The sequence below is a fragment of the Sciurus vulgaris genome (assembly GCF_902686455.1).
Source record: "Sciurus vulgaris genome assembly, chromosome: 11".
Lineage (NCBI taxonomy): Eukaryota > Metazoa > Chordata > Mammalia > Rodentia > Sciuridae > Sciurus > Sciurus vulgaris.
In genome coordinates this window covers 103,125,964-103,153,124 of record NC_136472.1, presented here as the reverse complement: position 1 = coordinate 103,153,124, position 27,161 = coordinate 103,125,964, and the positions used below count along the sequence as shown (strand labels likewise).

At 34.0% G+C, this 27,161-nt stretch overlaps 1 protein-coding gene across 2 annotated transcripts in view; it reads left to right on the top strand.

The window, feature by feature from the left end:
• Window positions 1–4,826: 4,826 nt before the first annotated feature.
• The window catches only part of CWF19L2 (CWF19 like cell cycle control factor 2), a 98,443-nt gene continuing 76,108 nt past the window's right edge, over window positions 4,827–27,161 (top strand). The window contains exons 1-7 of one of the 2 annotated variants that reach the window (XM_079101595.1): window positions 4,827–4,979; window positions 6,435–6,545; window positions 7,633–7,755; window positions 13,559–13,672; window positions 14,321–14,440; window positions 20,824–20,917; window positions 25,853–25,968. In XM_079101595.1, the coding sequence (XP_078957721.1) occupies window positions 4,887–4,979; window positions 6,435–6,545; window positions 7,633–7,755; window positions 13,559–13,672; window positions 14,321–14,440; window positions 20,824–20,917; window positions 25,853–25,968 (771 nt within the window). In that variant the 5' untranslated portion in view covers window positions 4,827–4,886. The remainder of the gene's footprint in view (window positions 4,980–6,434; window positions 6,546–7,632; window positions 7,756–13,558; window positions 13,673–14,320; window positions 14,441–20,823; window positions 20,918–25,852; window positions 25,969–27,161) is intronic. The other variant, XM_079101596.1, reaches the window with a different exon arrangement.

The window sequence follows — 27,161 nt, the reverse complement described above, 5'->3', positions numbered from 1 at the left end:
GCTCCCCTCCATCTTTTTCCTTTCTTCTGTCTGTCCTACACACTTTTCTCTATCCTCCTGGCTTTCCACTCCCTTTAGTGTGCACCCTTTTCTTTTCCTTTCTCTTTTCCTCTCATTTTCTCTTACCCTGCAGGGAGACACTGTTTGCTTAATAAATTCCCTTATGTGATTTCCTGTGTCTGGCGTGGTTCTGTGGAAATTCCTTACAAGGAGGAGAAGGAGGAGGAGGAGGAGGAGGAGGAGGAGGAGGAGGAGGAGGAGGAGGAGGAGGAGAAGGGGGGGGGGGAGGGAGAAAAGTTACTCATTTCTCAGCATCCCATAAACAGAAAGGGAAAAATGGGCTGGGGGAAAGGGTATACCCCCAAGGATCCTCTCTCTGCAACTATGCCCACCTCATAATAGCCCATTCAGCTATGAACTCATCAATCCACTGATGAGGTTAGCACCCTCATGATGCAACCCCCTCAGCCTCCCCCCACCCCCAAACATTGCTGCATCTGGGAACAGACCTTTAACACATGAGCCTTGGAGGACATTCTGGACCAAAACCATTACAATCACCTTTTTTTACTTTCCCATATAAAACAAACACCTTTTCTGCCTGACTTTTGAGAATTTAATAGATATTACTTTCAGAATATTCCTTTACAATGACCTTCTTCTCCATATCACAATAGTCCCTTTGAATAGTCTTTCTTTACTTAAATCTGAATTTGTTTTGGACTTGGCAGCTTCTAACTACCATTTTAAACTAAAATAGACTAGGGATTCTGAGATGGGGGAGAAGGCTGATTCTTGCATTAGGAAGAGAAAGTACAAGATGAACTTAAATCATCTTGTACCAGAAAGTGAGGAAATGTTTAAGGAATATGGATGTATGAATATAAGACACAGGAATCAGCTTAAAGGGCTCTCACGGGCCAAACCAGGGACAAAAGTAAACACTGGTAATAACTTATCTCAAACAATAGGAACCTAAGAGAAATGACTCCATATAATATAAAAATAAGTAAATCTTTTGAAAATTTAATACAGAATTTACATAGTTTCAAAAAACCACATCCCACAGTAGTTATTAGATTTACAGTGGCGAAGTCTAACATACAGAACTTTAAATGATCACAGTGAACACCACTGGTGATGGAACAAAGGAAATCATGTGCTAACCAACTTATGGGAAAGCAGGAAGATCACTTTTGTGAATAGTCCAAATTGAGATGCCTAATGTGAGTCTAATCACAAAGAAATCTCATATAAACTCAAGCTGATATTCTATAGCAGAACTGTCCTGGAATCTTCATAACTCTTTTGTAGTTAGTTGTGGCCTTGTGATCTACACCTGGCTCACAGGATTTAAAAGTAAGAATTCAGATTAGACATTAGAAAAAGTCATCCTTTTTCTAATAAAAAATGGGGTTGACTTAGCTAGTATATACCTTTCTCTTAATTCTTTCCTATTAGTCTTGTGTTCAATAGAGGCCATTAACAGATGCGAAGCAATGTGGTCCTCTACTTTTGATTACAAAAAGTCAGACTTTAACAAGAGGGAGGAATAAGCTGATTCCATCAGCATCTGCATCCAACCTGAACCAGCAATCTGTAGGCTCCCTATCACATTGCCCTGTATTTGATTAAACCATGTGATTGGATTTCTATTAGGTGTGGACAAATGTAAACTTGGCTGTTAGTCATATTTTTGTAACTGTGGCCAAAATACCTGACACAAACAATTTGGAGAACTAAATTTTCATTTTGGCTCACAGATTTATTCCATGGTCAGATGGCTCCTTTGCTCTGAGTCATCATGGTGGAAGGGTGAGGAAGAAGAAAGTTGCTTAGCTCTTGGCAGCTGGGAAGCAAGGTGGGGGTGGAGGGGGGAAAAAGGGAGGGGAAAACAGAGGAAGTGGCCAGGAAGAAGATAAATCTTCCCAGGGCATGTATCCAGTGACTCACTTCCTCCAACTAGGTCCCACCTCCCAGTAGTCCAGTTAATACACTGATTAGATCTGATCCCTCATGATCTTATTTATTTTTTTTTTAAAGCTTCATATCTGTACATTGCTGCACTGGAGAGCAAGTCTTTAACCATAGGAGTCTTTAGGGATACTTCACCAAACTACAACCCTAGCCAAATAACTTGTTTTTCCTGTTTTTCATTATATTTCAACAGGTCTAGTCCTCCTCTTTGATTTCAACATTTTTTTCTGGTTGGCAATTTTATTTGAATTGCATTATATTACAAATTAATTTATGAGGAATTAATTTTTTATGATGTTGAGTCTTCTTTAAACACATGGTATACCTCTTCATTTGTTCTAGTCTTCTGAGGTACAAATAAGATTTTCAAGTTTTCTTTACATAACTTTGCACCTGTTGTAGACAGAATCACTGTGTTCTGCACACATTGTTATTTAAACCTAATCCCCAATATGGGAGTTTCTGGAGGTGGGACCTTTGAGAGGTGATTAGGTCACAAGGGCAGTACCCTCATGAAGGAGATTATTATGCTTACAAAAGTGGTCCTAGGAGAGACTACTTTCACATGTGAGACATAGCAGAAAGATTGCTATCTACAAATTAGGAAGAGCCCTTACTGGACACAAAATATGCCAGCACCTTGATCTTGGACTTCCCAGCTTCTAGAAGTGTGGGAATGTTTATAATTAATCCATTTTATGATATTTTTTTCAGCAGTCCAAGCTGACTTAAACATTCTGCTACAATCATTATTTTCATCTGTCCTGTTGTTTTTGCAAAGTAGTTGTGCATGTTTTTTTTGAATCCTGAATCTGAAGATTAATGGTAGTTAATTTTGACAATATCAAATAGTACAGTATCAATTATAAATTAAAATCCAACTTTCTATAACAAATGAGTAAATTCTATTGAATATAAACAAGTAAATATAACATGCTGAAGATTAAGGCTTTCATTGCATGGTAAAGTAGAAACTCCTGGGAAAGATGCTTTCTTGCACATGCATATCTAATTTTATGAAACCTGAAAAGAATATTTACTTCAACCTGGCTTATGCTATTCTTAGTGTTATAAAGATACCTATTTTGCAATTCTCTTCAGCCTTCTTTATCTTCATGATTGTAAATATAAGTTTAGTGTTTTATACTCTCAAAACATAATAATTACTTTAGAATGTTTTAATGTTCATTGAACTTAACTTTGGGAGTTACAATGATAAAACCCCACACAAATTAATTGACCACTGTAATGAAAAATGCTGGATGGATTTAACCATGAGCAAATGAGGTCACAGAAAAAAAAATGCTAACTTTATTTTTTGACTTAAAATTTTTTTTAATTAAATTAAAAAAATTTTTACAGACAGCATTTTGATTCATTGTACACAAATGGGGTACAACTTTTCATTTCTATGGTTGTACTGAATGTAGATTCACACCATTCATGTAATCATACATATACATAGGGTAATCCTGTGTTTCATTCTTTTTGTCCCCCATCTGCTCCCACACCATTTTCCTCTACACCATCTGAAATTCCTTCATTCTTCTCCCCCCCCCCCCCTTGTTATATGTCATCATCCACTTATCAAAGAAAACATATTGGCCTTTGGTTTTTTGGGCTTGGCCTACTTCACTTAGCATATTTTCCAAGTTCATCCATTTACCAAGAAATGCCATAATCTTATTCTTCTTTATGGATGAGTAATATTCCATTGTGTATATATACCACCGTTTCTTTATCCATTCGTCAATTGAAGGACATCTAGCTTGGTTCCACAATCTAGCTATTGTAAATTGAGCTGCTATGAACATTGATGAGTTTGCATCACTGTAGTATGCTGATTCTAAGTCCTTTGGGTGTAGGCCAAGGAGTGGGATAGCTGGGGCAAATGGTGGGTCCATTCCAAGTTTTCTGAGGAATCTCCATACTGCTTTCCAGAGTGGCTGCACCAATTTGCAACTCCACCAGCAATGTACAAGTGTGCCTCCCCCGACCCCACACATCCTTATTACTTATGTTCTTGATAATAGCCATTCTAATTGGAGTTAGATGAAATCTTAGGGTGGTTTTAATTTGCATTTCTCTGATAACTAGAGATGATGAGCACTTTTTCACATGTTTGTTGATCACCTGCATATCTTCTGTGAAGTGTCTGCCCAGTTCCTTAGCCCATTTATTGATTAGGTTCTTTGAATTTTGGGTGTAAAGTTTTTTAAGTTCTTTATAAACTTTGGAGATGAGTGCTCTGTCTGAGGTGTGCCTGGAAAAAATTTTCTCCCACTTTGTAGGCTCTCTTTTCACATTATTGTTTCCTTTGCTGAAAAAAAAAAAAAAACTTTTTAGTTTCAATCTATTCCATTTATTCTTGCTAAAAATGCTAACTTGTAACAATTTAAATAAAAACGGATAAATCATGTAGTACAATGCAAAATCGCTACTGCACATATTTAAAAAAATTCATCAAAGTACAATCTTCAAAGCAGCTTTGCCTTTCCAGTTACCACTGACTTTCAAATGCCCGATGAGAACCAAGTACTTCAGTGTAAAACTTGGAGGTTCGCGTTTAACGCATAGAAGCTTCTGACTTATACTGGAGAGTTTAGGAGGTATTTAACCCGAGAGGAAGTGGCGAAGTGCAACGCGCCCAACAAAGGTATATTAGTATTAATCCTGCTCACAGCAAACCCAATACATGAATGAAACCAACTCCCCAGCAGCTTTTCAAGTTTCCTTTGAAATGGTGGAGTGAGCACCGGAAACTCCAGCGATACTCAGATCTGCGCATGCTCTGTTGGCAGACCATCGCCCCTCCTCCCCTTAGTCGGAAGTGCCGGTTTGTTTATTAAATTGCGACCGTCGTAAACTGGATTTCCTGACGGCTTCCTAGCTTTACGACGACAATACCTATGGCGGCGTTCAGTGGTAGATTTGAAAGCGAGAAGAGTATCAAAGAGCGTAAAGAACAGACGCGAATAGCGAGGGCCGAGGTCTTGCGTCAGGTACCTCCACTTTGGGGCTTTTGTGGTTCTTGAGAGTTGTGGGAACTGAGGGCTCCCAGAAGCAAGCCCACCCACCTCTTCTTTCACCATTTCAATATCTCAAATCGTCTAATCTCCCTTCGCATTGCCGGTACTCTGTGCGTCTCTTGTCTCCTAAATGCTCTGCAGGTTCCATTTGCTCATTCTCCTTTCAGAGAGATATTTCTTATTTTCCAAGTCTTCTTACTTTTTAAACCATCCTTTGTTGGTTTTAAGGGTACTTGCAATGACTCTGCCAGCTTATTTCGATCCTCAGCCATTGCTCCTGCTGTGTCTGAAATGAAATTTCTTTTTCAGGAACACTAGTAGGACACTTGTTTGCCGTTTCATTCCCCTATTAGTTTCGATTCCAGACTTATTGTCAGCTTTTACTTATCTAAAAAAGAATTAGCCCAAGAGACTCAGAAAATTTAGCCTCTTACAAAAGATTGTGAAACACTGTATTTTTTTAAGATTGAGATACATAGAAGTATAATGGAATGGAAGAAGTAAACTATTGGTTTATCTGACAAGCAATTCAAAATGTAAAAAGTGTGACAAAGAGCAAAGTAGTAGTCGGAAAGCAATGTAGAGTACAGTTGAGATTTGTTTTTTGTTTTAAGATGGAAGAATTTTAAAAGAGTTCGAATGCTGGTGAGGAGTTAGTAAAGAAGAGGAAGAGGAGTCGTTAGGAGGATAATGACTACAGCCAAATTTTTAAAGGGGGAAGAGCAGGTGATTAGTCTTATAGGAGTGAAAGGTTGGAATTGTTTCCTTATTTCAGCATATGTGTAATAAATATTATTTATTTTTGTCTCTGGTATTTTAAGCATTTTTTTGAGGAAGAAGGGTTTGTAAGCTGTGATAAATTTTGTAGTAAAGATATGCATAGAGTTTGAGAAGGACCAAATCCAGATTTGAAGTTTGGGAGGAATAAAGAGAGGGCAGGAACAACTTCCTGGGTAAAATTTGCTTTATTTGATTGTTGTTGAAAAATGAATAGAAATTAGCAATACACTTTTTCTTTTAGGATATTGGTTTTTCCTGAGGTCTTTTGGTGTACAGACATTGCATATTGAAGGTATGGAGGTCAGTCTCCTACCTGTTGCAGAAGTCTAAGGCAGTAGCCACAGAAATGGTGAATGTTTTCCAAGAGTCCCAAGTCATAGTTGAGACTAGAAAAGGAGAAGGCCTAGAATAGATTCCCGAATGCTGCCTGTGTATAGTGGATTGATTTACTAGGGATTGATAATGTGGGAATTAAAGATTTTGTTTTGTTTTCAAAAAATATTTTCTAGACCGGTAGAAACAAATTCCTGGCAGGAACAGACCATTTATTCATGAGCAGTTACCTTTATATAAAAGTGGTTCCAGTTTTTATTTTACTTAAAAAAATAGTCAGAACAATTGTCAGTTTATATTTTCATGTTCTGGTAGGCCAAAGCCACCTTTGAAAAAGAAGAAAGGCAAAAAGAAGTTAAGCGTCTTCGGGGTGAGGATACATGGATGCTACCTGATGTGAATGAGCGAATTGAACAGTTCTCACAGGTGATTATTAACAGTTTTACTTGCGAGAAGGATATCTATCTATTTTTGCACTCTTTCAGTTTATATTGAGAAAACAGTTTAAAACACTGTCTTCACAAGTTACAGAATGAATACAACATAGTTGGCATTATTGCATAACTTTATCTCTGTGGCAAAAGTAACATTGTAATTATTTGGACATCATGACATTGAAAGATTTTATTACTTGAGTTGGGTGATAGAAAACTTAGCTTCAGATTTCTGACCCACCTATTACAAACTTATGGATCAAAAATATGCATTTTAAGTCTCTCTTTTTCAAGACTAAGACCTTGTTTTCTCTTCTTAAGATTTTTTAAAAATTCATTTTTAATTGATTAATAATAATCGTGTATATTTATGGAATACAATGTGATGTTTTATTCTATGTATACAACATAGAAGTTAAATTAACATTTCTATCACCTTTCCAACCTAATTTTATTTTTGTAATGAGAACATTAAAAATCTATTCTTTTAGCAGTTTTGAAATATGCATTATTATTAACTGTGGTCACCATGCAGGGCATTAGATCACTAAAACTTATTCTTCCAGTCCCACTGAAACTTTGTATCCTTTGATTAGTATCTTTCTTCCTCTATAACTTCCTGCTCCTCCCCTCCCTTCTAGCCTCTTCCTACAGCTTAATTCATATTATCTTATGTATTTATGGCCTAATAATTGTATATAAGTTGGGATCATACATGACTTGTGTGTCTTTGTCTCTTAGTATAGGTATGTAAGTACACCCACTTATGTTTGTGTACGTATATATGTATTTACTTGATTATATGTGGGAATCACATAAATCTACAAATAAAACCAGAAAAAATTTTTTCCAGTAAAAAATAAAGCTGTATGATAAGAATATCTGTATTATAGATGGCATGTTAAGGTTTCTTGGAAGATTTTATTTATTTAGTCATAATCTTTTAAACATACTTGTCTCTTTTCATGAAAGATTTTAAGTTTTTTGGAATGTAGATTTTTTTCCTCCTTAAAATACTTTCTTATAAAGTATAATAAAAGTAAATTCCTTTCTTATGTGTTTAAAATGATTATTTATAGGAACATTCTGTGAAGAAAAAGAAGAAAAAAGACAAGCATTCCAAAAAAGCAAAGAGAGAGAAGAAAAAAAAGAGTAAGAGACAAAAATATGAGAAAAACAATGAGCCATCTGATAGTTCATCAGTAAGTATGTACTAAAACCAACCAAAGCAGCTATCTGAGAAAGTTTTATTTAAAGGAATACTGTGTGGGAACCTAAAACATACAAGAACTTAAAAAAAATTACTAGTTATGATATGAAAATGTCTGAGAAACCTCTACTTGGGGATGTCCAGGAAATAATGGAAATGTAGGTCTTTGGGTTCCAGAGAAGGACGAGAACATGGGGATACGATTTGGAAATCATTGCTAATTAGAACCATTTAAATGGATGAATGCCTAGGGAAACTGAAAAGAAAGAGGAACACCATCACTGAAGAAACACAGGAGGTCAAGGATGCTAAGTGAAAGTGGAAAATTGGAAGGAGAAGCAGGGAAGAGCAGTATTGCAAAAATAAGGGAAAAGAGTTTCAAGATATTTACAAGTCTGTTACACCTATTGTATTTTCATAGAAATTAGCATTTACATTTTCCAAGTAGAATTTGTTTATTTACTTAACCTTTCAGGACAAAAGAAAGAGTGCTGGGTCAGCTGTATCTCTAGACTGCAGTTCTAGGTCGCAAGGACTCACAAAGAAAATTAAAACAGGCTGAATCTTTCTTCCTTGTTTTCAGGAAGAAAGAGTTATGTTTAGAAAGTGATGAAGTAGAGATGTTTAGGGATAATTGGTCTTTTAAGTATGATCTTCATGAAGTTATCCTCTCAATTGAGTAACCAGAGTTGAAAGTATGGCCCACCTGTAGTCAGAAACTAAATTTTTGGCAGTATACTGTCAAAGATAAATGCAGCTGGATATCAGTTAAAGTGGTGAAAAGAGATTTTACTTGGTAATTACTGAAAGTAGGGAAAATTGCTGAGCTCCATTCCAATTTGTGAGATGATTTGGTGTTTTAAAGGAAGAAAAGGGGAGAAGGAAAAGCTGGAGAGTAGAGTCAGAAAAGTGAAAAATTATAAAGGGTTAGTCAAGGTAAATTGACATCTTTTTCCAGTCCATCATGCTTATGGGCATCTCTCCATCATATTTAAGTCATCTTTCATTTTACAGCAATGTTCTGAAATTTTCAAAGTAGAGGTCTTTTATATCTTTTGCTATATTTTTTTCCTATTTTATTCTTGGAATATTATTGCAAATGGATTTTTTGAAAATCTCATTTTTCCATGTGTTTGTATTTAACATATAAAATATACAATTGCCATTTGGTATTTAACTTTTGTCTTATCAATTTGCTAAATTCACATATACCAGTGTCTTCATTTGGTTTTTAGGTAGATTTCTTAGAATTTGTAGGTACATGATAATGTTTTAGTCTCTGCTTTCCATTTCATTTATTTTTGTTGCCTTGTATAAGAAGATAGGTCTTTGAAATAGTGTTGACTGGAAGTGCTGAGAGTGGATGGACATAATTGCCTTCATCTTGTCTTAGGTGGACAACATTTAGTTTTTTTTACCTTTAATCATAATGTTGTGGACTTTTTTTCCCTCTTTCCTTCCCTGCCTCCTTCTTTGTTTTTTTTTTTTTTTCCTGTGGTGCTGGGGATCCAACCCAGGGCCTTGTATATGCTAGGCAAATGCTTTAATTTGAGCTTATACATGCATGTAACTGCCCAGCTGTGGAATTTTCACATATACCCTTTCAAATTTAGGAAACTGCCTTTCATTTTTAATTTTCTTTGAAGTTTGTATCTTGAGTGAATATTGAAGTCTATTAAATTTTTTTTTTCTGCATCTATCGATCATAAGATTTTTCTCCTTTTTTCTGTTACTGTGAAGAATTACATTAACCTGAGTTCTTGGGAGAAATCGTGTTTGTTTTTGTGTGTGTGTGTGTATTTATATGTACAGTTATATGCCACATAAGGATGTTTTGATCAGTGATGGACCACATATATAATGGTAGTTCCATTAGATTATGTTGCCTAGTGACAGCATAGCCTTCTTAATGTGTGTTAGTTTACTCTATGATGTTCACACAGTGGGTTGATTATCTAATGACTATTTCTCAGATTGTGTTCCTATCTTTAAGCAATGAATGGTTATAAAACTTAATAGTTTTGTTTCTAGGTGTTATTTACCAAAAGTTAGTTGAAGATGTTTTGTCTGTGTTCTTGAGGGATACTGGGATCTTGGTATAAGGGTGATACTGTTCTCGTACATGAATTAAAAAGTATTCTTCCTCCTCTGTTTTGTCAGTTTGTGCAAGATTGGTGCAATTGCCACCTTTAATCTTTATTAAAATTCACCAATGAAGTTATTTAGTTCTGCTGCTTTCTTGTAGAATGGTTTTTAGTCACAAATGCAGTTCTTTAGTAGTATATTAAATATTTTCTATTTATTCTTGAGTTTTTTATAGTAAGTTGAGTTTTTTTTTTTTTTTTTGCGGTGCTGGGGATCGAACCCAGGGCCTTGTGTTTGCAAGGCAAGCACTCTACCGACTGAGCTATCTCCCCAGCCCAGTAAGTTGAGTTTTTAAAGGAATTTATTTCATCCAAATAAATATTCCTTTTGTCCTTTTAATGTCTTTAGAACCTGCCAATAATTTCTCCTTTTTTATTCCTGAATTTGGTAATTTCTATTTAGTCTTCTCAGTCAGTCTAACTTGAGGTTTATCAATTTTGCTAATCTTTTCAAAAAATTGTATTTTAATTTTGTTGATTTTTGTTTTATTTTCTGTTTCATTCATTCTTATTTACGTATTTTGTGTTTACTATTCTTTTCCCACCTTCCTGAGTGCCTCGATCATTGATTCTCTTTTTTCTTTTCTAATAAGTACTTAATCTGTTAGTGCCCGTCTTATCACTGTTGTAACTTTGCCTACCTCATTTTGATGTTATATTTTCATTGATCTTATTAAAAATACCTTAAAATTTACTTCTTTTTCTTCATAGATTATGTAAAAGTAAATTTTGAATCTCCTGAGGTTTGTACATTTTATCAGTTATTTATTTATTTATTTTTTGAAAAGGAGTTGAAAATGGTGAATTTGGATAGATGAGTTAAGATGATCTTGAGATTTCTGACTTGGGGAGGTAGATGGTTGATGGTGCTAGGTAACTCAGTTCAGTAATAGAGTAGGAAAAGCAAGTGTTGTGGAAGAAGATGATGAGTTTATTTTTGTCTTTGAGTTCAACATGACATTCAAGTATAGCAGATAGTTGATTGAGTCACTGAAACTTACATTAGGCAAATTTGCAAGAAATCAGATAATTGATGGTAGTTGAAACTGTGAGAATGGATTTAATGGTTCATAAGAAGTGTTTAGAGCATACAAAATATAGTGGGCAAAGATGAAACATGAATATTTAAGGACTGAACACAGAAGGAAGAGTATAGGAAGGAAATGGAGAAGAAATAAAGAGTGGGAGAACTGAGAAGTATACTAGAAGTTAAGAAAGTGAGTCATTATCTGGCTCATATTCAGCAGAGAGGTTTAAGGAGATAAAGACTGAAACATTTTGTGAAGTTTGGCAAAATGGAAGCTATTGAGTTTTGAAGAGGTTTCACTAGATTAATGGGGAAAGTAGAAGTTGGAGGAATCTTTGAAAGTGAGGGTTTGAATGCAATGCATTTAGACTACTCTTTCAATAAGATAGTCTTAAAATGGAATTTGGAAAATGAATTGCTACTACAGGGATCCAAAGGGTCAGGGAAGGCCTTCCTTTCTTCCAAAAAAAATTAGTAAAACACTTCACATATTTCTAGGCCTTTAGAGACCTTTGGTTGAAGCATAAGAGAAAGAGAGATTTAATGGAGCAAGATCCTGGAGGAACAGAAATGGTTGGAATCAGAATCTTTGGAAGAGGACTTGTCTTGAACAGTAAAAGTTAACAGAGGCTTAGGATAGGCACAGCTATAAATAATTTTTGTGTAGGGTAAATCAGAAGGTGAAGTGGCATATTTTTTCTTGATTAGGTAGAAGGAGAGATCATTTTGCTGAGAGTCTGGAGAATGGGAGTTGGTAGAAGTCTTGAGATTGTTGAAGAAGGTAAATGTAGCTGCCTAGTTGTTAAGCCATGTTCAAGGGGATACAAAAAGCAGATGTGGTTCCCTTCCTCAAAAAAATTACTGCATGATGGGGCATTAAACACATAATCTTACAAGTAAATGTAAAATGATAAATGCTTCAAAGGAGAAGTAAGGGAGTAGAAGACAGAACTGACCAAAGCCAGTAAGGGGAATTCTAGTTTGGGTTGAAAGTGTAGTTCAATTGAAGTTACAGATCCTGCTGATTGGATTTATCCAGAGTAGGAAATTAGTTGCAACTGAGGTGATGAAGCTGCTGGTGGCTCCAATCAGAATTTCAAAGTGGTTATAGTCAACATCTGATGTGTTAGTCAGCCTTTCATTGCTGTGATAAAATACCTGAGAAAAACAACTTAAAGAGGAAAGATTTATTTTGGCTTGTGGTTTCAGAGGTTTCAGTTCATGATGGGCTGGGTCCATTGTTTCTGATCCAGAGGCCAGGCAGTATATTATGGCAGAAGGGTGTGGAAGAGCAAAACTGCTCACCATATCTGGCTGTTAAGGAGTGAGAAAGAGCACGCAAGGGGCCAGGAATAAGATGTGCGCTTCAAAGGCATCCCCCAGTGACTTACTTCCTCTGACAGGGCTCTACCTCCTGATAGCCCATTCAGTTAGTGTCCTTCTGATCTAGTTATTCCCCAAAGTCCCATGTCTGACCATCACTGCACTGGGGACAAAACCTTTACCACATGAATCTCTGGGGAACACTTCATATTCAAACCATAACATCTGATAAGATAGAGAAAATCCATAATTATAGAAGACAGCCTATGACAGAATCTTATAGAGTACCAACTTTTAAATTATGTAAGTTTGATTTTAGCAAATTGGCACTCTCCTAAAGAAAGTGTTAATTATTTTAGACTATACAATTTTATTTTAATGGATGATATCAAGAATTAGGATCCAGCTGGTCCTGGTGGTACACACCTATAATACCAGTGGCTCAGAGGCTGAGGCAAGAAGATTGTGAGTTCAAAGCCATCCTCAGCTGAAGTGAGGTGCTAAGCAATTCAGTGAGACCCTGTCTCTAAATAGAATACAAAATAGGGCTGGGAATGTGACTCGGTGGTTGAGTACTCCTGAGTTCAATCCCCAGTACACAGAAAAAAAAAAAAAAAAAAGTTAGGAACTAGATTTCGCTAAACTGAATTGATGATCTAAACATGAGTAGACCAGAAATGCATTTATAGCGGTTACCTTAAAAAAATTTTAACTATAGAGATGAGTTTTTGAGTTTTTGTAAATCTAAATGAAGGCCTAAATGAATGAATGAATAAAATTTACTTTGCTTATAAAGCAAACTCATTTACTTGAGCATCATTTCCCGTTTTGGTGACATAAATGTGTGAGTACTACTTGATGTTGGTATGAACTGAAGCTCTATTCTGAAGTAAGTTTTCTACTTAGAAGTTCTCATTTTTGTTTTTTGCTTTTTTTATTTTTATTTTTTAGTTATAGGTGGACACCTTTATTTTTATTTATTTGTGTTTATTCGGTGCTGAGGATCAAACCCAGTGCCTCACGTGTGCTAGGCGAGCACTCTACCGCTCTGTTTTTTGCTTTTCTTTAACTCCATAATGTAATTGATAATAAAACAAAAATAATTTGGTTGTGTTTTGTGGGCTTAATTCCAAATAGTGGGTTTATATGTTTTTTTCCTCTAGTTTTCAATGCCATTTTTAAGGCATATAATATACGAATTTTATCTAGAAGGCTGAATTATTACCATTTAACAACTGCTCGGAAATTTTATATGTATAAATGCAAATTGTGAGTTTTACTTATGTGCTAAACATTCTTAGAGCTCTGAAGATGAGTGGGTTGAGGCTGTTCCATCTCAGACTTCTGGCAAGGAAAAGGCCTGGAAAATGAAAGATGAGAACTCGGGAAAGGAAGACGATAGCCAAGTTGTTCAGGTGAGCAAGCCACATGATTTTAAAGAAAGGAGTGCCAGCTTCTAAGAATAGAATTTTTCAGGAGAAAAATTAGACTTTGAGAGCAATATACTTTTTGAAAAATAATTTTATTCTAGTTCTTTAGAGATTATCCTACTTTGGGTTTTTGATAGAGAAGTGGCACTTTCCCCCTCGTGTGTGCAGCCTTGTACTCTTACCTCTGTCTGACCTTTCCATGATGTAGAGTGCCATTGCAGGTTTTATTCCTCTTTTCCTTATGTCATAATTTTCTTGACAATAATAACAGTTGGATAGTTTACAAATTTTGGTTTATAGTTCATATGTCTAAGAAAGAATGTAATTTCTCCACTGATAGCCAAAAAAGAGGGAAAAAGGTAAACAGAAATTAATGTTTGATTGCTTGTTGTTTGCCAAGCACCGTGTTAGATGCCTTGTATCTATTATTTTGAACAGTAAACAATCCTGAAAGGTTGGCATTTTATTGGATTTTATAGGGGAGAGATTGAAGTATAGAGCGATTAAGAAGCTTGCTTAATATGATACCACCATGTAAGATTTGATACAGCTTGAGTGCCTCCAAAATCCCTGCTGTTATTAAGTTCAAAAAAGGTCAGATTGAAAAAGCTTCCATTTTTTTCTTTTTAACAGAGGGATGAGTGGATGACCTTTGATTTTATGTCTGTTAAAACTGTGTCATCATCGTCCCTCAAAGCCGAAAAGGAAACTATAAGGAAAATAGAGCAAGCAAAAACCCAAGCACTTGAACAGGTAAGAGAATATTTACAATGTGTTAACTTTCTAATTCACCTTTAATAAACTGATAAGACACTTATATAAATATAATTTTACTTTTTAAAATATTTTATCTTTTGTGTGTTTAATAAAAATTAGTGTGAACAACTGTGAAATGTGATATAAATTTTATTTAAAGTAAATTTCTTGTATAAGGAGTCAGTTTAAAGGAATACTAGATTTATAAACCTAGGGCATATTTATTTGAGTCATTGAATTTATATTACTATCATTAAATTAAAGCTGAACCTTCAGTGTACATTCTGAATTAGATGTCATAAACATGCTTCCATTTCAAGACACCTAAAATTTCTGGATTTATTGTTGTTATTGTTGGTAAGAAAGCAGTGGGAAATCTTTAGAGGTCAAAAGATTAGGCAAAAGCATGAATCCAGAAAGTAAGGAATGACTGAAGCTGGAGGCCTTCCTGGTAATATCACACAATTCTGGTAATCTAGAATTTTGAATGAATTCTTAGAGATAGCAAGTAAGGCAAGTGCCTGCATGAGATAGGAAGGTCTGATTGATAAACCCTTATAAATCTGGAACCTGCTGGGATTTATTCCTGATGAAAAGATGTACTTGGAAAAAAAATACAGTCAAAGGCAAGAAACTGGTTGGTGCTGGGGATTAGACCCAAATTTATATTTGCCAGGTAAGCACTCCACCACTGAGCTACATCTGCAGCTGACAACATGCCTGTCTTCTGTCTTGTCAGGCAGTTTGTATAGTGGAGGGAGATCTCCCAAGGGGACATCTAACCACAAATTGCAACTATGGTGGTTTATAACTTGATTCATAAGGGTTATGACTTAAATTCATGCCTGTATGGTCTGAACATTGAAATTTATTTTAAAGTGTTCTTGAGTTGATAGTGCTTTGAATTACTTTTCAGACGTAACCACTCGTCCTTTCTAGAAAACCACACTGTCAATATAGGCCTCACAATTTTCTTGAAACAAAGTTCTGTGGAATGTAAGCTCACAATCTGAAAATAATAAAATACATGAAAATAGAGTTAGTCCATAAGAGTCATCTGAAATGATAAATGGCAGAATCAGACTCACAAAACTTTTATATGTTAGACTATTTAATAACTTTATAAAAATAATGGTATAAAATATGAGTAAAGACTAAAAGATTATTAAGAAGGTAGATTTGAGAAAGAACCAACAAGAATTTCTACCCATGAAAAATGTAAGAATTGAAGTTAGGAGCTCAGTAGATTGGTTAAGAGTTTGAATATTGCTGAAGAGAGTAAACAAAAAGTCTTTAAGAAGTTAGCTTGAGTGCAGCAATGAGGGACAAATAAATAAAAAATACAAAAAAGTGATTACTGATCATGGTCAGTGTTGTTTTCCATTTTTTTTTAATGGTCTAATTTTTATTCTGAAAATGTTGGTGTAGTAAATTTTGTTGGTTTATATGAATCCACTATCCTTATACTACTGGAATCTATAAATTTGGGGAACATCTTGACTAAATTCTATAAAATTTCTTATTCTCTGAATTAAACCTGAAGAAGTAGGAACTCATTCTATTAACAGAGAAAAGAGGGTACATCTAGCAATAAGGGATAACCAGTTAATAGTAGAGTAAGAAAGAGGTGTTGTATGAAATGAAGTCTGGAAGTTGATTTCACCCATTACATCCCACAATTAAGTATATTGGATTAATTTTTTTCAGTGTGTACCTTTGATCATGGTATTATTCCACTTAGAAATTGTCTTTGATTCGAATTGGAAGAATGATCCTTTGCCATTTTTGATGTTTTCTGTCTGGTGAAGGAAGCTCCACCAGCGATATTTTATGCCACCTTTTTTTCTCATTGTGTCCCTAAAGACATCAAGTAAATTTTCTACTGGAAAATACTGGAAAGAATAAACTGGTCACATTTCCTTAGCTCCGACTTTCCAGCTTATGAAACAGGCTACCTGTGGAGACCATGTGGGGAACAGGATAGATGCAGGGTTTGGCTTGGTACTTTCTGTAGTTGGTAAAGTCTTTCTCATTGTGGAATTTAGTTATTAGGCCCATTTGGCTTTCACTGAAAGATTTTCTTTCAATTTAGCCTTTATTAGTAATACAGGTAATTTTTGTATTTTATCTTCTATGCCCTTATTTCTCAACTTGTTCGAACGTAAACTGAAGAAAAGTTACTGTTACTGCTTTTCTTCACAGACCCCTAAAGCTGCCTACAAGTATAGCCCAAACTCATTAGAATTATGTTTAAGGCAAATTTCTTTCTCTCAGGTAATTTATATCTCAGCTAAACTGATTTAGTTAGTTACACTTACTTTTCTACAGATCCCTGCCTCTGAATTGTTCATGTAGTTCTTCTTTTTAATTTTAATTTTTTTTTTTTTTTTTTTTAGTTGTCAATGGATTTTATTTTACTTATTTATATGTGGTGCTGAGCATTGAACCCAGTACCTCACACATGCTAGGCAAGTACTGAGCCAGGACTCCAGCCCTGTTTTCTAAATGAATTCCCTTCATCTCTTTTGTCTACATTTCCTTTATCCTTCAAACCCTATTTCGTACATCCTGTAAGAGTTTTGCTGTTTATTTTCCATGACTGAAATAAGTTATCTTTCATGTTTCTTTAGCACTTTGTTTCTTTGCTATGAGGTATTTACAATTTTTTGTAAAGTGATTTAGTGGTTGTATCCTCTTTAACAGTAATAAACTTTTTGAGAAAGCGTTTTATTTATATTTGTATTTTCCTTTGCAGCTATTATAGTTGCACATAATACATGCTTTTTGCCTACAAAATCTACAATATGAAATTGTAGATTCAGTCTTTTTCTCTCCATGAATTCTAGTTTACCTTGTTTCTCTGTGAATCCTAAATTTAGTTCTAAAGTTTGGTAATCTGTAGTAATTTGGGAATTTGCATGCACATTTGGATGTGTTGTTTTCTTCACAATCTTAAAATTTTGAATGTTTGGGCTTTTGTGTGTGTGTGTGTGTGTTTAGGAACAACATGGCTCTTGCCTTAAAACCAAATGTTGATTTTTTTTTTTTTTTTTTTTTTTTTTTTGGTAGTAGGGATTGAACCCAGGGTGCTTAACCACTGTGCCACATTCACAGCTCTGTTAGTATTTTATTTAGAGACAAGGTCTCACTTGGTTGCTGAGGCTGGCTTTGAACTTGTGATCCTCCTGCCTCAACCTCCTGAGCCACTGGCATTACAGGTGTGAGCCACCATGCCCAGTCAAATGTTAATTCTTGTAATGGAAATGAAGATAAAAAGAAAGTAATGGGAAAAATGAAGGTCCTTAATGGTTTGGTGTGAAGCTTGTTGATTTTGGATCTTTATATTGGGAATTTATATTTATCTAGCATTTACCTATAGACCAAGTCTGTACCTTTTACCAATCTTTAGTATTCTTTTGCTAAAAGGAAATCTTCCCACCCTATGAAGTTCTTGACTTTGTGTAGACTGGCTGTATTTCTTTGTATTAGCTGGAACACTTGGTATTCATTATCATATACAGTTTGAACTCAGAACAATCACATTGGCTTGCACATAGAGCCCAGTAAGCCTACGGCTTCAGTCCTGTGTAGTGCTTTGCATTTCTGTTCTGTTTATGGTCCACAGAAATATTTATCTTGTGTAGAACTATAGTAAATTTCATATTATGTTTCTTTTCTATTTATGCTGAGCAGAGAGATTGTGAGGAATTGGAACCTTAATAAGCCATTTTGGCTAGAAGGCCCAGAATGTAGTATAGAGAGATCAATTCATGTTGACATATTTTATTTTTATTTCATTCATTTTAATTTCTTATATAGTCCTTCATTATCTAACTGTGCCATTCTGTAAATGTCCATTCCTCTACTTATGGACAATTTTATACTGCTTTTCACTAAACAGTGCTATGACAAAAGACATTGTGTGTATTTTCTCATGCATGCATATATGTATGAATTTCTCCACAGTACATATTTGTATGTACTGTGAGTGGAATGGCTCAAGTACAGTATGCCTCTGTGTTCTTTTTACAGATACTTGCAAAGCAATTATAACAATTTATACAGCTTTGGCATTATATACTTCTTTTCCAATATTTATTATCTCTAATAGTCAAAAAATTTTTTTGAGATTAATTAATGGGTAAGAAGTAGTGTCTCATTGTTTTTGTGTGCTTATTGTTCTGGTTTGGATATGAGGTGTTCCCCAAAGGCTCATGTGTGAGACAATGCAAGAAAGTTTGGAGTAGAAATGATTGGGTAATAGCCTTAACCTAATCAGTGAATTAATCCCTGATGGGATTAACTGAGTGGTAACTGGAAGGAGGAGGTGGGGTGTGACTGGAGGGAGTGGTTCATTGGGGGCATGGCAGTGGAGTATATATTTTGTTTCTGGAGAGTGGAGTCTCTCTGTACTTTCTGATCATCATGGGAGCTGCTTCCTTCTGCCACACACTTCTTCCATGATGTTCATTCAGCCTCACCTTCAGCCCCAAGGAATGCAGTCTACTGTCTGTGATTGAGACTCTGAAACCATGAACCTCTAAATAAACTTTTCCTTCCCTAAAATTGTTCTAGTAGAGTTCTTTAGTCACAGCAGCAAAAAAGCTGACTAAAACATTTATTTATATATTATTTTATGTATTTTTACATATTTTATATCTTACTGTAAGAGAACTCTTTCCTTTTTTTGTTTATTCATATTTCTCACAGTGTGAACTGTTTTTTCTTTGCTTACTTTTCTACTAGGGTGTCTCTTTTTCTTACTAATTTGTGGAAGTTCCTTATATATTCAGCTTTTTATCATGTATACATTTCCAGATAGAAACTCATAATTTGTCTAGACTCTTTGTCAGTTGTCCTTTTCAGTGTGTAATTCAGTCTTTTAAAAATCCAGTTGAGTATCTGATTTTATCTCTTTGAGTGTCTAGATAAGAACATTGGAAGAAGTTCCTTGATGATAGATATTGAAAGATTTTATAGACAGTAACAGGGAAATGACCTTATATTTGCTACAGACAGTCTAAGAAATCAAATCTGGTTTTGTTAATTCCTAAGAGTTAATCTTTAACTTAAATTTTGTCCTTTCAAGATTGTTTACTTTTTTGTCAGCTCACAGATACAATTAAAAAGCTATCCAACATTTTTGTTTTTGCTGCAGTCTTTTTGGTTCATATTCTGGGAAACTGAAATCCCTAACATTTAACACTTTCCATTTCTCTCCATCCTATTGCCATTATTAGTTTTTTAAAACATTTTATTTAGTTGTTGATGGACCTTTGTTTTATTTATTTTTATGTGGTGCTGAGGATTGAACCCAGTGCCTCACACATGCTAGGCAAGTGCTCTACCACTGAGTCACAACCCCAGCCACTCTTGTAGGAAGCATTTTCTGATTTCCTGATGTCAAGTTCAGTATGTAGTTCTGTAGCTCCCTTTGCTTTCATAGCATTTACGATCTTGCTTAATTGTCTTTTCCCTTTCCATAGACTATCATTTCTTTGACAAGGACCAAGCCAGCCTTATTCATTATAGCCTTAGGGTCTGGTATAGTGCTTGAAACACAGGAGGCACTTGCTTTGTGATTAGGCTCCCATCATCTCTTGCTTGATCATTGCCAAAATTTTCTGACTGGGTTGGTAATCTTGCTCTTCTCATTTTTCCTCCATGCCAAGATCAGTTTGTTCTTTGTGTATTACAAAGCTGATCATTTTCATGTCACCATTGCCCCCCAGCATAAAACTTAAACAGCATTTCAAAATACCTTATGTGTTGTAGTCTCTGATCCTCCAGTCTAATTTCTTTTCATAGTTTGTTCACACTTCTGAGTTTTAGCTTGTCTGAATTACTTCAGTTCCCTGAAAGTAATGTGCTTTTTCTTTCTGTAAGGTTTTATGAGCATGAATATGCTGGGGCATGTTTGCACTCTTTCTCTCATTTCCTCAAAAAGAAAACTTAGCTCATTTCTGCTTGTCCTTAGGTCTAAAATTGCACATAATGCTTCCTCTAGGAAGTCTTTGATCCTTTAATGTGCGAGAGGTTTGAATTCTTTGTACTCTGTATTTCTGTCTTTAAAGCATGCATCTGTTATTTATTGTCCATATTCCTCACTATATCATAAATTAGCCAGGGCTGAATCAGTATTATCGAATGTTATATCTTCTATATGTAATGCAGTTCTGAAACATGATAGGTATTCAATAAAAACATTGAAAGAATGTGAATGTAAACATTATTACCTGCAAATTACAGAACAGTGTCTTAAGAGTGCTTTAAATGATTTGTCCAGAGTTACAATTATTAACTAGGTCTCAAATTTATTATTAACTCTTTTGTGGTGGATTTGTTTTGAAATTCTAATTTCTGAAAATGTTTTTATCTAGTCCAAACTGCTGGAAAGAGAACTGAATCCATATTGGAAAGATGGTGGGACGGGTCTTCCATCAGAAGACTGTAATGTGTCATCAGTTACTAAAGGTATCTCTATATTGTGGTTGCAGACACATAGGCATTTCCTATGTGTCTATTAGTTGGTATTCCTAATGGAATGACTTCAGTTTACATTACAACAAAGCACTGATAAAATATTTGCAGTCTTTTAAAATCTTTTATTTAAATCATTAGTACCTGGGAGTAAGTTGATGAAATATATAGTTTTATACTTGTTTTTATAATGCTTTCATATATGAATTTATTTCAAATGGGCTAATGCTAAGTATGATTCTGTGAGGATGTAATAATATAATAATTCATTTGTTTTGTAGAAAGTATTATGTCTGCAATTTCACCAAAATAGTACATAAACAAAGATCTGGTTTCATTATCTTTAGAAATTTCTATTTTGCCAGCATTCACAAAATTTGTAATAATGTTGAGAGTGCTGTTATTTTCCAGCAGATGGAGACAAAATATTTGTGTCACATAAGCATACTTTGTAATATAATTAAAAAAATATTTACATGGCTATCAAGTGTTGTATTGACAACTCAATGAAAAGTTTATTTGATTACAGTTAACCTGGCATACAATAGTATTAGCATTGTAAATTACCTTTTCCTTTTAGTAATTCAGCAGTAGGAAATTTTCTTCCTTTTTATACATAACTCATTTTCATTTTGGTTACTTGTTAAAATTATATTTTATGTGTTTATCATTAGAGCCTCCTTATAGGCTTCTTTATAATTATTTTTATTTGGCAACTCAACTAAATTATAAATTTAAATTAAGTTAAATTAAGTTAAATTAAGTTATAATTAAGTTAAATTATAAATTTCTTTTTAGTCGTTTGTATGTTGGGTCATGTAATAGTAACTATAGTCATACAAGGTTTTCTTTGAAATACTGTTTTATAGAAACTGAATAGTTTGGGGAGCAATAAGTTAACTCAGCCTAATTTTATGATCTTTACTTTTACCATCACTAGTGTCAAGAAGACAGTCAATAAATTCATATTTGGGGAAAACCTAGAATTGGCAAACTCAGTCTTTGGTGTTTTTAGTCAGTAGGTTCTTACCTTCACTGGGTATAGAAGATCTGGAGTTCTGCTTTAGGTAGTATCTTTTAGCTGGTGGAAACAGCCAAATTAAAGATAGTAAGAGGAAAGTGACCTTATATAAAGCTTTTAGAGAGCCTTTCTCCCTTCCTTTTCAAATCATGCTTTCATTACTTTCCTTTTCTACTTTATATTTATTTAAAAGGAGAAAAACATCAGAAAGCTCTGTCAGAGGCTTAGTTCTCATGGAAATTTAGTTTTAAAATTGATCTGCAGTTGAATAATTATGATAAAAATAAGGAAAAAACAATCTGCAAATTTTACTGCACATGAGAGTTTTATCATTCTCTTTAGATTAGTGGCAGGGCTGAAACTATAAGGCACCTGAAAGTGTTAGAACATTAGTAGTAAGGAGGTATTGGTGTTAGGGAGGTAGAGGTGACTCAGTGTTGTTATTATGGACTCAGATTTTGAAATCATTCTACTTGGAATTAGAATTTTGGCATTTCCATGTACTAGCTTTGGGATTGTGGGAAAGTTTACTTATCTTTCTGAGCCCAATTTATTTATCTGTAAAAGGAACAATGATAGTAACTATTTTATGTAGTTTTGGGGAAGTTAAAATTAGAAACAGTGCAGTACCTAGAATAGAGGAATTGATGGATGATGATGTCAACTACTTATTCTCTGATTGTCTTGGGAAGATTATATCAAGAGTCTTGGTAATGTTTGGTATGCCAGATTTTCAATAATTAATTCATTAATATTTAGAGTAAATTAAGTGGTAAAGTCAAAGTTCATACGAAGTATTTTAGTAATGAGAATTCTGTTCAACTTTAGAGTTTACATGGCACACTTATCTGTCAGTTTATTTTCATGGTAACCATGTAAGGAAAGCAGGGTTGCTGTTGTCTTAATTTTATAGCTCAGGAAACTAAGAGTGGATAGATAATTTCCATATCATTACATGAGAACCCAGGTTTCTGATTCTAGTCCTGGGTTAGTTACTCTACATTCTTTCGAAGACTATATTTCTTAAAATGTAGTTAGTAGACATTCTTGTTTGTAGACTCTTCCATTGTGATTTTGCTCTTCCCATTGATTTTTTTTCCACCCTCTCCAGCTTTTGACTTTTTAAAAAATCTTTGAATTGGAAGAATTTTTAAAGATGGCATGAATCAGCTGCTTTTTTTAACAGATCACGAAGCAAAGGTCCAAAGAAGTTAATGACTTGCTGTTGATTTTAGAACAGTTTAGTAGTACCAGCAGACTAAAATGTAGGTCTTCTCATAATTTGTTTATTGTTATATCTATATTAGCCTGTCTTCTAAGAGAAATGGGGAACATAGCTTAGATTCACTTGAGTAGTGTTCTGTTTATAATAATATAACTTAGAGTTATGATGGAAACATAATTTTTTACTTACTTTAGAAAACAGATTTGATAGATAAATATTAAGTGCAGTACACCAGTGAATATATTATAATTATTTGATATGTCTTCATCTCAGCCTAGAGGATGGGGACCAGGCCTTATGCATATTTTTATATCCTAATGTGTTTAGCAAGTTTTCATATTAATGGTAAATATTTGTTAAATATTTGTTGATTGATTTGAGAAAGGTGCTGCAAATTGGTAATTTTGTTTGCTTTGTAGACAGTAAATTTGGTCTTTTCTTTTATTAAAAGTACTTCATTGTTGCCATTCTAATCATAAGATTAATAGGATTATTGAAATTGAATATACATCAACTGAAGGTGATGATAGATATTTCTAAAATTTAACTCATGATCAACTCATGATCAAATTAGCTGAGGGTGTTTATTTCTATTAGATTTTCTTTGTAACAACACAGAGGAATAAAATCAGTCTTTCTTTAGCTCAGATGGTTTTCTCTGAGCTTTATTAGTATCTTGGTGCTATTTTCACTGTGCCCATCAATATTTTATTGGTTTCACAGATGATTCTGTGGAATAAACTAATTATATGACTGGAATAGTAATAAAAGTATTAATTACTCTGAGTTTCTTTTTCTTATCACTGTATAGATTGCATTTTTAGAATAAGTTCCTTGAATGGTTGCCCCATTAATTTTGAATTTATAGACAATATACATAAGAAAGAAGAGCAAGAGTAAAATAAGCTTTTGAATGAAAAGAGAAATCATTGACTTAACTAGTGTTGTGGGTTTTAGATTACAAAGTATTTTAGACCTTTAAAGAAAGATTGCCGGTCATGATGGTGCACACCTGTGATCCCAGTGACTTGGGAGGCTGAATCAGGAGGATGGCAAGTTCAAAGCCAGCCTCAAGTCTCAGCAACTTAGTGAGGCCCCAACATGGCAAGATCCTGTCTCAAAATAAAAAATAAAAAGTGCTGGGGAAAAAAAAAAAAAAAAGTGCTGGGGATGTGAGTCAGTAGTTAAGCGCCCTTGGGCTTAATCCCCTATACCAAAAAAAGGACTACATTATTTTCTTAGAGGAGATTGCTTAATAAAAATAAACTTTTGAGATTTGAATGATAGAAGTAATTTAAATGGATTTAATTAGAGGATTGAAAAATCGTTTTTTCTCTTATGTTTTTTCCTTAAAGTCTAACACATAGGAAAGTTAGTCTAAAACCCTAAGTGTACAGCAGACTGATCCTTTTCACAAAATGAAAACATCTATGTCATCAGCACACAGTTCAAGAAACATTATTATCATCTTTCAAAACCCATCTGTGGCCCATCTACAAAGTCAGTACTTTGTTACCATAAGGGTAATAATCACTATCCTGGATACCAGCACCAAAAATCAATTACATATATTTTTGTTTCTATGTTATTTTATCCACAGTTTGAGATTCATCCATAATGTTATGAGTATAGTTCGTTCATTCTCCTTGCTGTGTATGTGTCTTAGGGATGTATCATAATCTGTGTTCCTTTTAATGATGGTAGACATTTCCTGGGTTGTTTCCATGTTGGAGTTTTTGCAGATTGTTTTGTTGTGAACAATCTTGTACATGTGTTATAAAGTCTGTGAGTATGCATTTAAAAATATTTTTATTTATAGATGAACCCAATACCTTTATTTTGTTTATTTATTTATATTTAATGTGGTGCTGGGGATTGAACCCAGTGCCTCACGTGTGCTAGGCAAGTACTCTACCCCCAGATCTTTTTCTTTTTTTCTTTTTTTGATTTTAATTATTATAGACCTGAAATGATGTTAAAGCATTCCTACTTGGGGGCAAGGAAAATCAGGACCAGAATTTGATTTATATAATTGATTTGATTTTCTCTTGACACAGATCAAAAGTGTGATGTATATAGTAGGAACTATAAACAGCTTAACGAAGTTCATTGAGGGCATTCAGATGTTCATAGTAATCGTGATGAAAGGATAATTTGTTTTAATATACATTTTACCATTTTCTAAAACTTCGTTTTTTTGTGACTTCGAGGTTGTTTTTTCTCTTCTATTTGTATCTTTAGTCCTTATTTATTTCTGGGAAAGCCCTTTATTCGCTTAATTTTTTTTTTTTTAACAGAAATTAAACCAATTTCTTGACTGTAGTTTTTGGAATTTTTCTTGACTGCCTACTTTAAAATAATCCTTAATTATTATCATTTTCTATAACCCTTCATATCTTTTCATAATAGTTGAAAAGATATCTATCTTTATTGTAATTATATCCTTTTTAATTCATTCTCTTAAATTGTAATTTTCCTGAGGATAGTTTTATTTATCTTTTCCCTCCTACTGGCAAAACTCTGTAGCTTGATGTGTACATACTCAAATATATGGTGAATTGTGTGTTTATAATTTTTATGTATTGAAGGGAAAATATTAATTTTCTAGTTTATAAGAGAATTAATTTGATGATAACCTTATAAAAGTATAATGAACATTTTTAAATTTTCTTCTGGAATTTAGCTTCAGGAGTAGAGGATGGTGGATTAAGCTGGCTCAAGAAGTCTTATCAAAGAATGAAGGAACAAGCTGAGAAAGAAAATAAAAAATTTGAGGACATTGTAGCTGAAAGATATGGGGTCAGTATCTGAATTAAGGAGATGTGTACTATTTTCATAACTATATAAAAGATTACATGGTTTTTGTTTTATACCATGGCACACTTTTGAATTGAATTGATATTAAATTTCTTATCTTTATACTGCTGAAGTAACTTCTGCTTTTTTATCGTTCTGTATACTTATGTAGACTATCTTTGCTGACATAATGCAAGACTTAAATCTGTGTGTATTTAATGTAAAAATAATATTTTATCATTGTGAGAAAATTAAGTAATGCTGAAGAGCCTATACCTCTGAAGATAACCACTTTTGAGATTTTGGTATATTCCAGACTTTGGTATTTTGTAGACTTTTGGCACTTTCCAGAGTTTTTTACTTTTATTTTTTAGAACGTGTATATACTCTGAAATGAAAAATAAAAAGGGTTGGGGATGCATCTCAATGGTAAAAAATACCTTGGGGTTCAATTGTCAGTACTCAAAAAGAGAAACTAGAGACTCTTAGAATGTGTATATACTCTCAGAACGATGTAACCATGCCCATGCATCAGTGTGTGATATTTTAGAACCAACTTATTTTCTTTCCTTTGTAGGTAATGTGTTATCTATACACCCCCATCTGTGTACATACTCACACGTATACACTTTTTCCCCCAGATATTGTCTTTGTGAAGGATGTTTTATTTTTGAATTTATAGATTCACAAATTAAGGATTTTGAACATACAAGTTTTTTTCTCCTTCCTTTTTGTGCAAAGCTATTAGATGATCCTTCTGATCCAGAAAATCAACTGGGAAATTTTCTTATATACTTTTTTTTTTTTTTTTTCACTAATGCTTCCATCATCTTTCTCCTTTCTGAAAATAACAGTGTACACACATTACATTCTCTAGAATCAATTGCCCATGTTTCTTTTTTCTTATAACATTTACTTACTATCATTTCCTGAACTGTAGAGTATTCCCAGGCTAATTTGGTTTTTATCACTTTCTTTTTTGTTATCTCAGGGCTTTTTTTTTTTTTTTTTTTGATGTGTAGTTTTTCAGTTCTTGTTCTTGCACTGTTCTTTTTGTGTGAGAGTTTATTATGTTTTAGCAGTACAGTAACCTCTTAAATCTTGAATACCAGTTATGTCTTCTGTATTGTATATTAAACCTGTTAGTGCAGAGCATTTGTTCTAAGAGTCTTCCCTTTTGAGATTCTTTTTTGTTA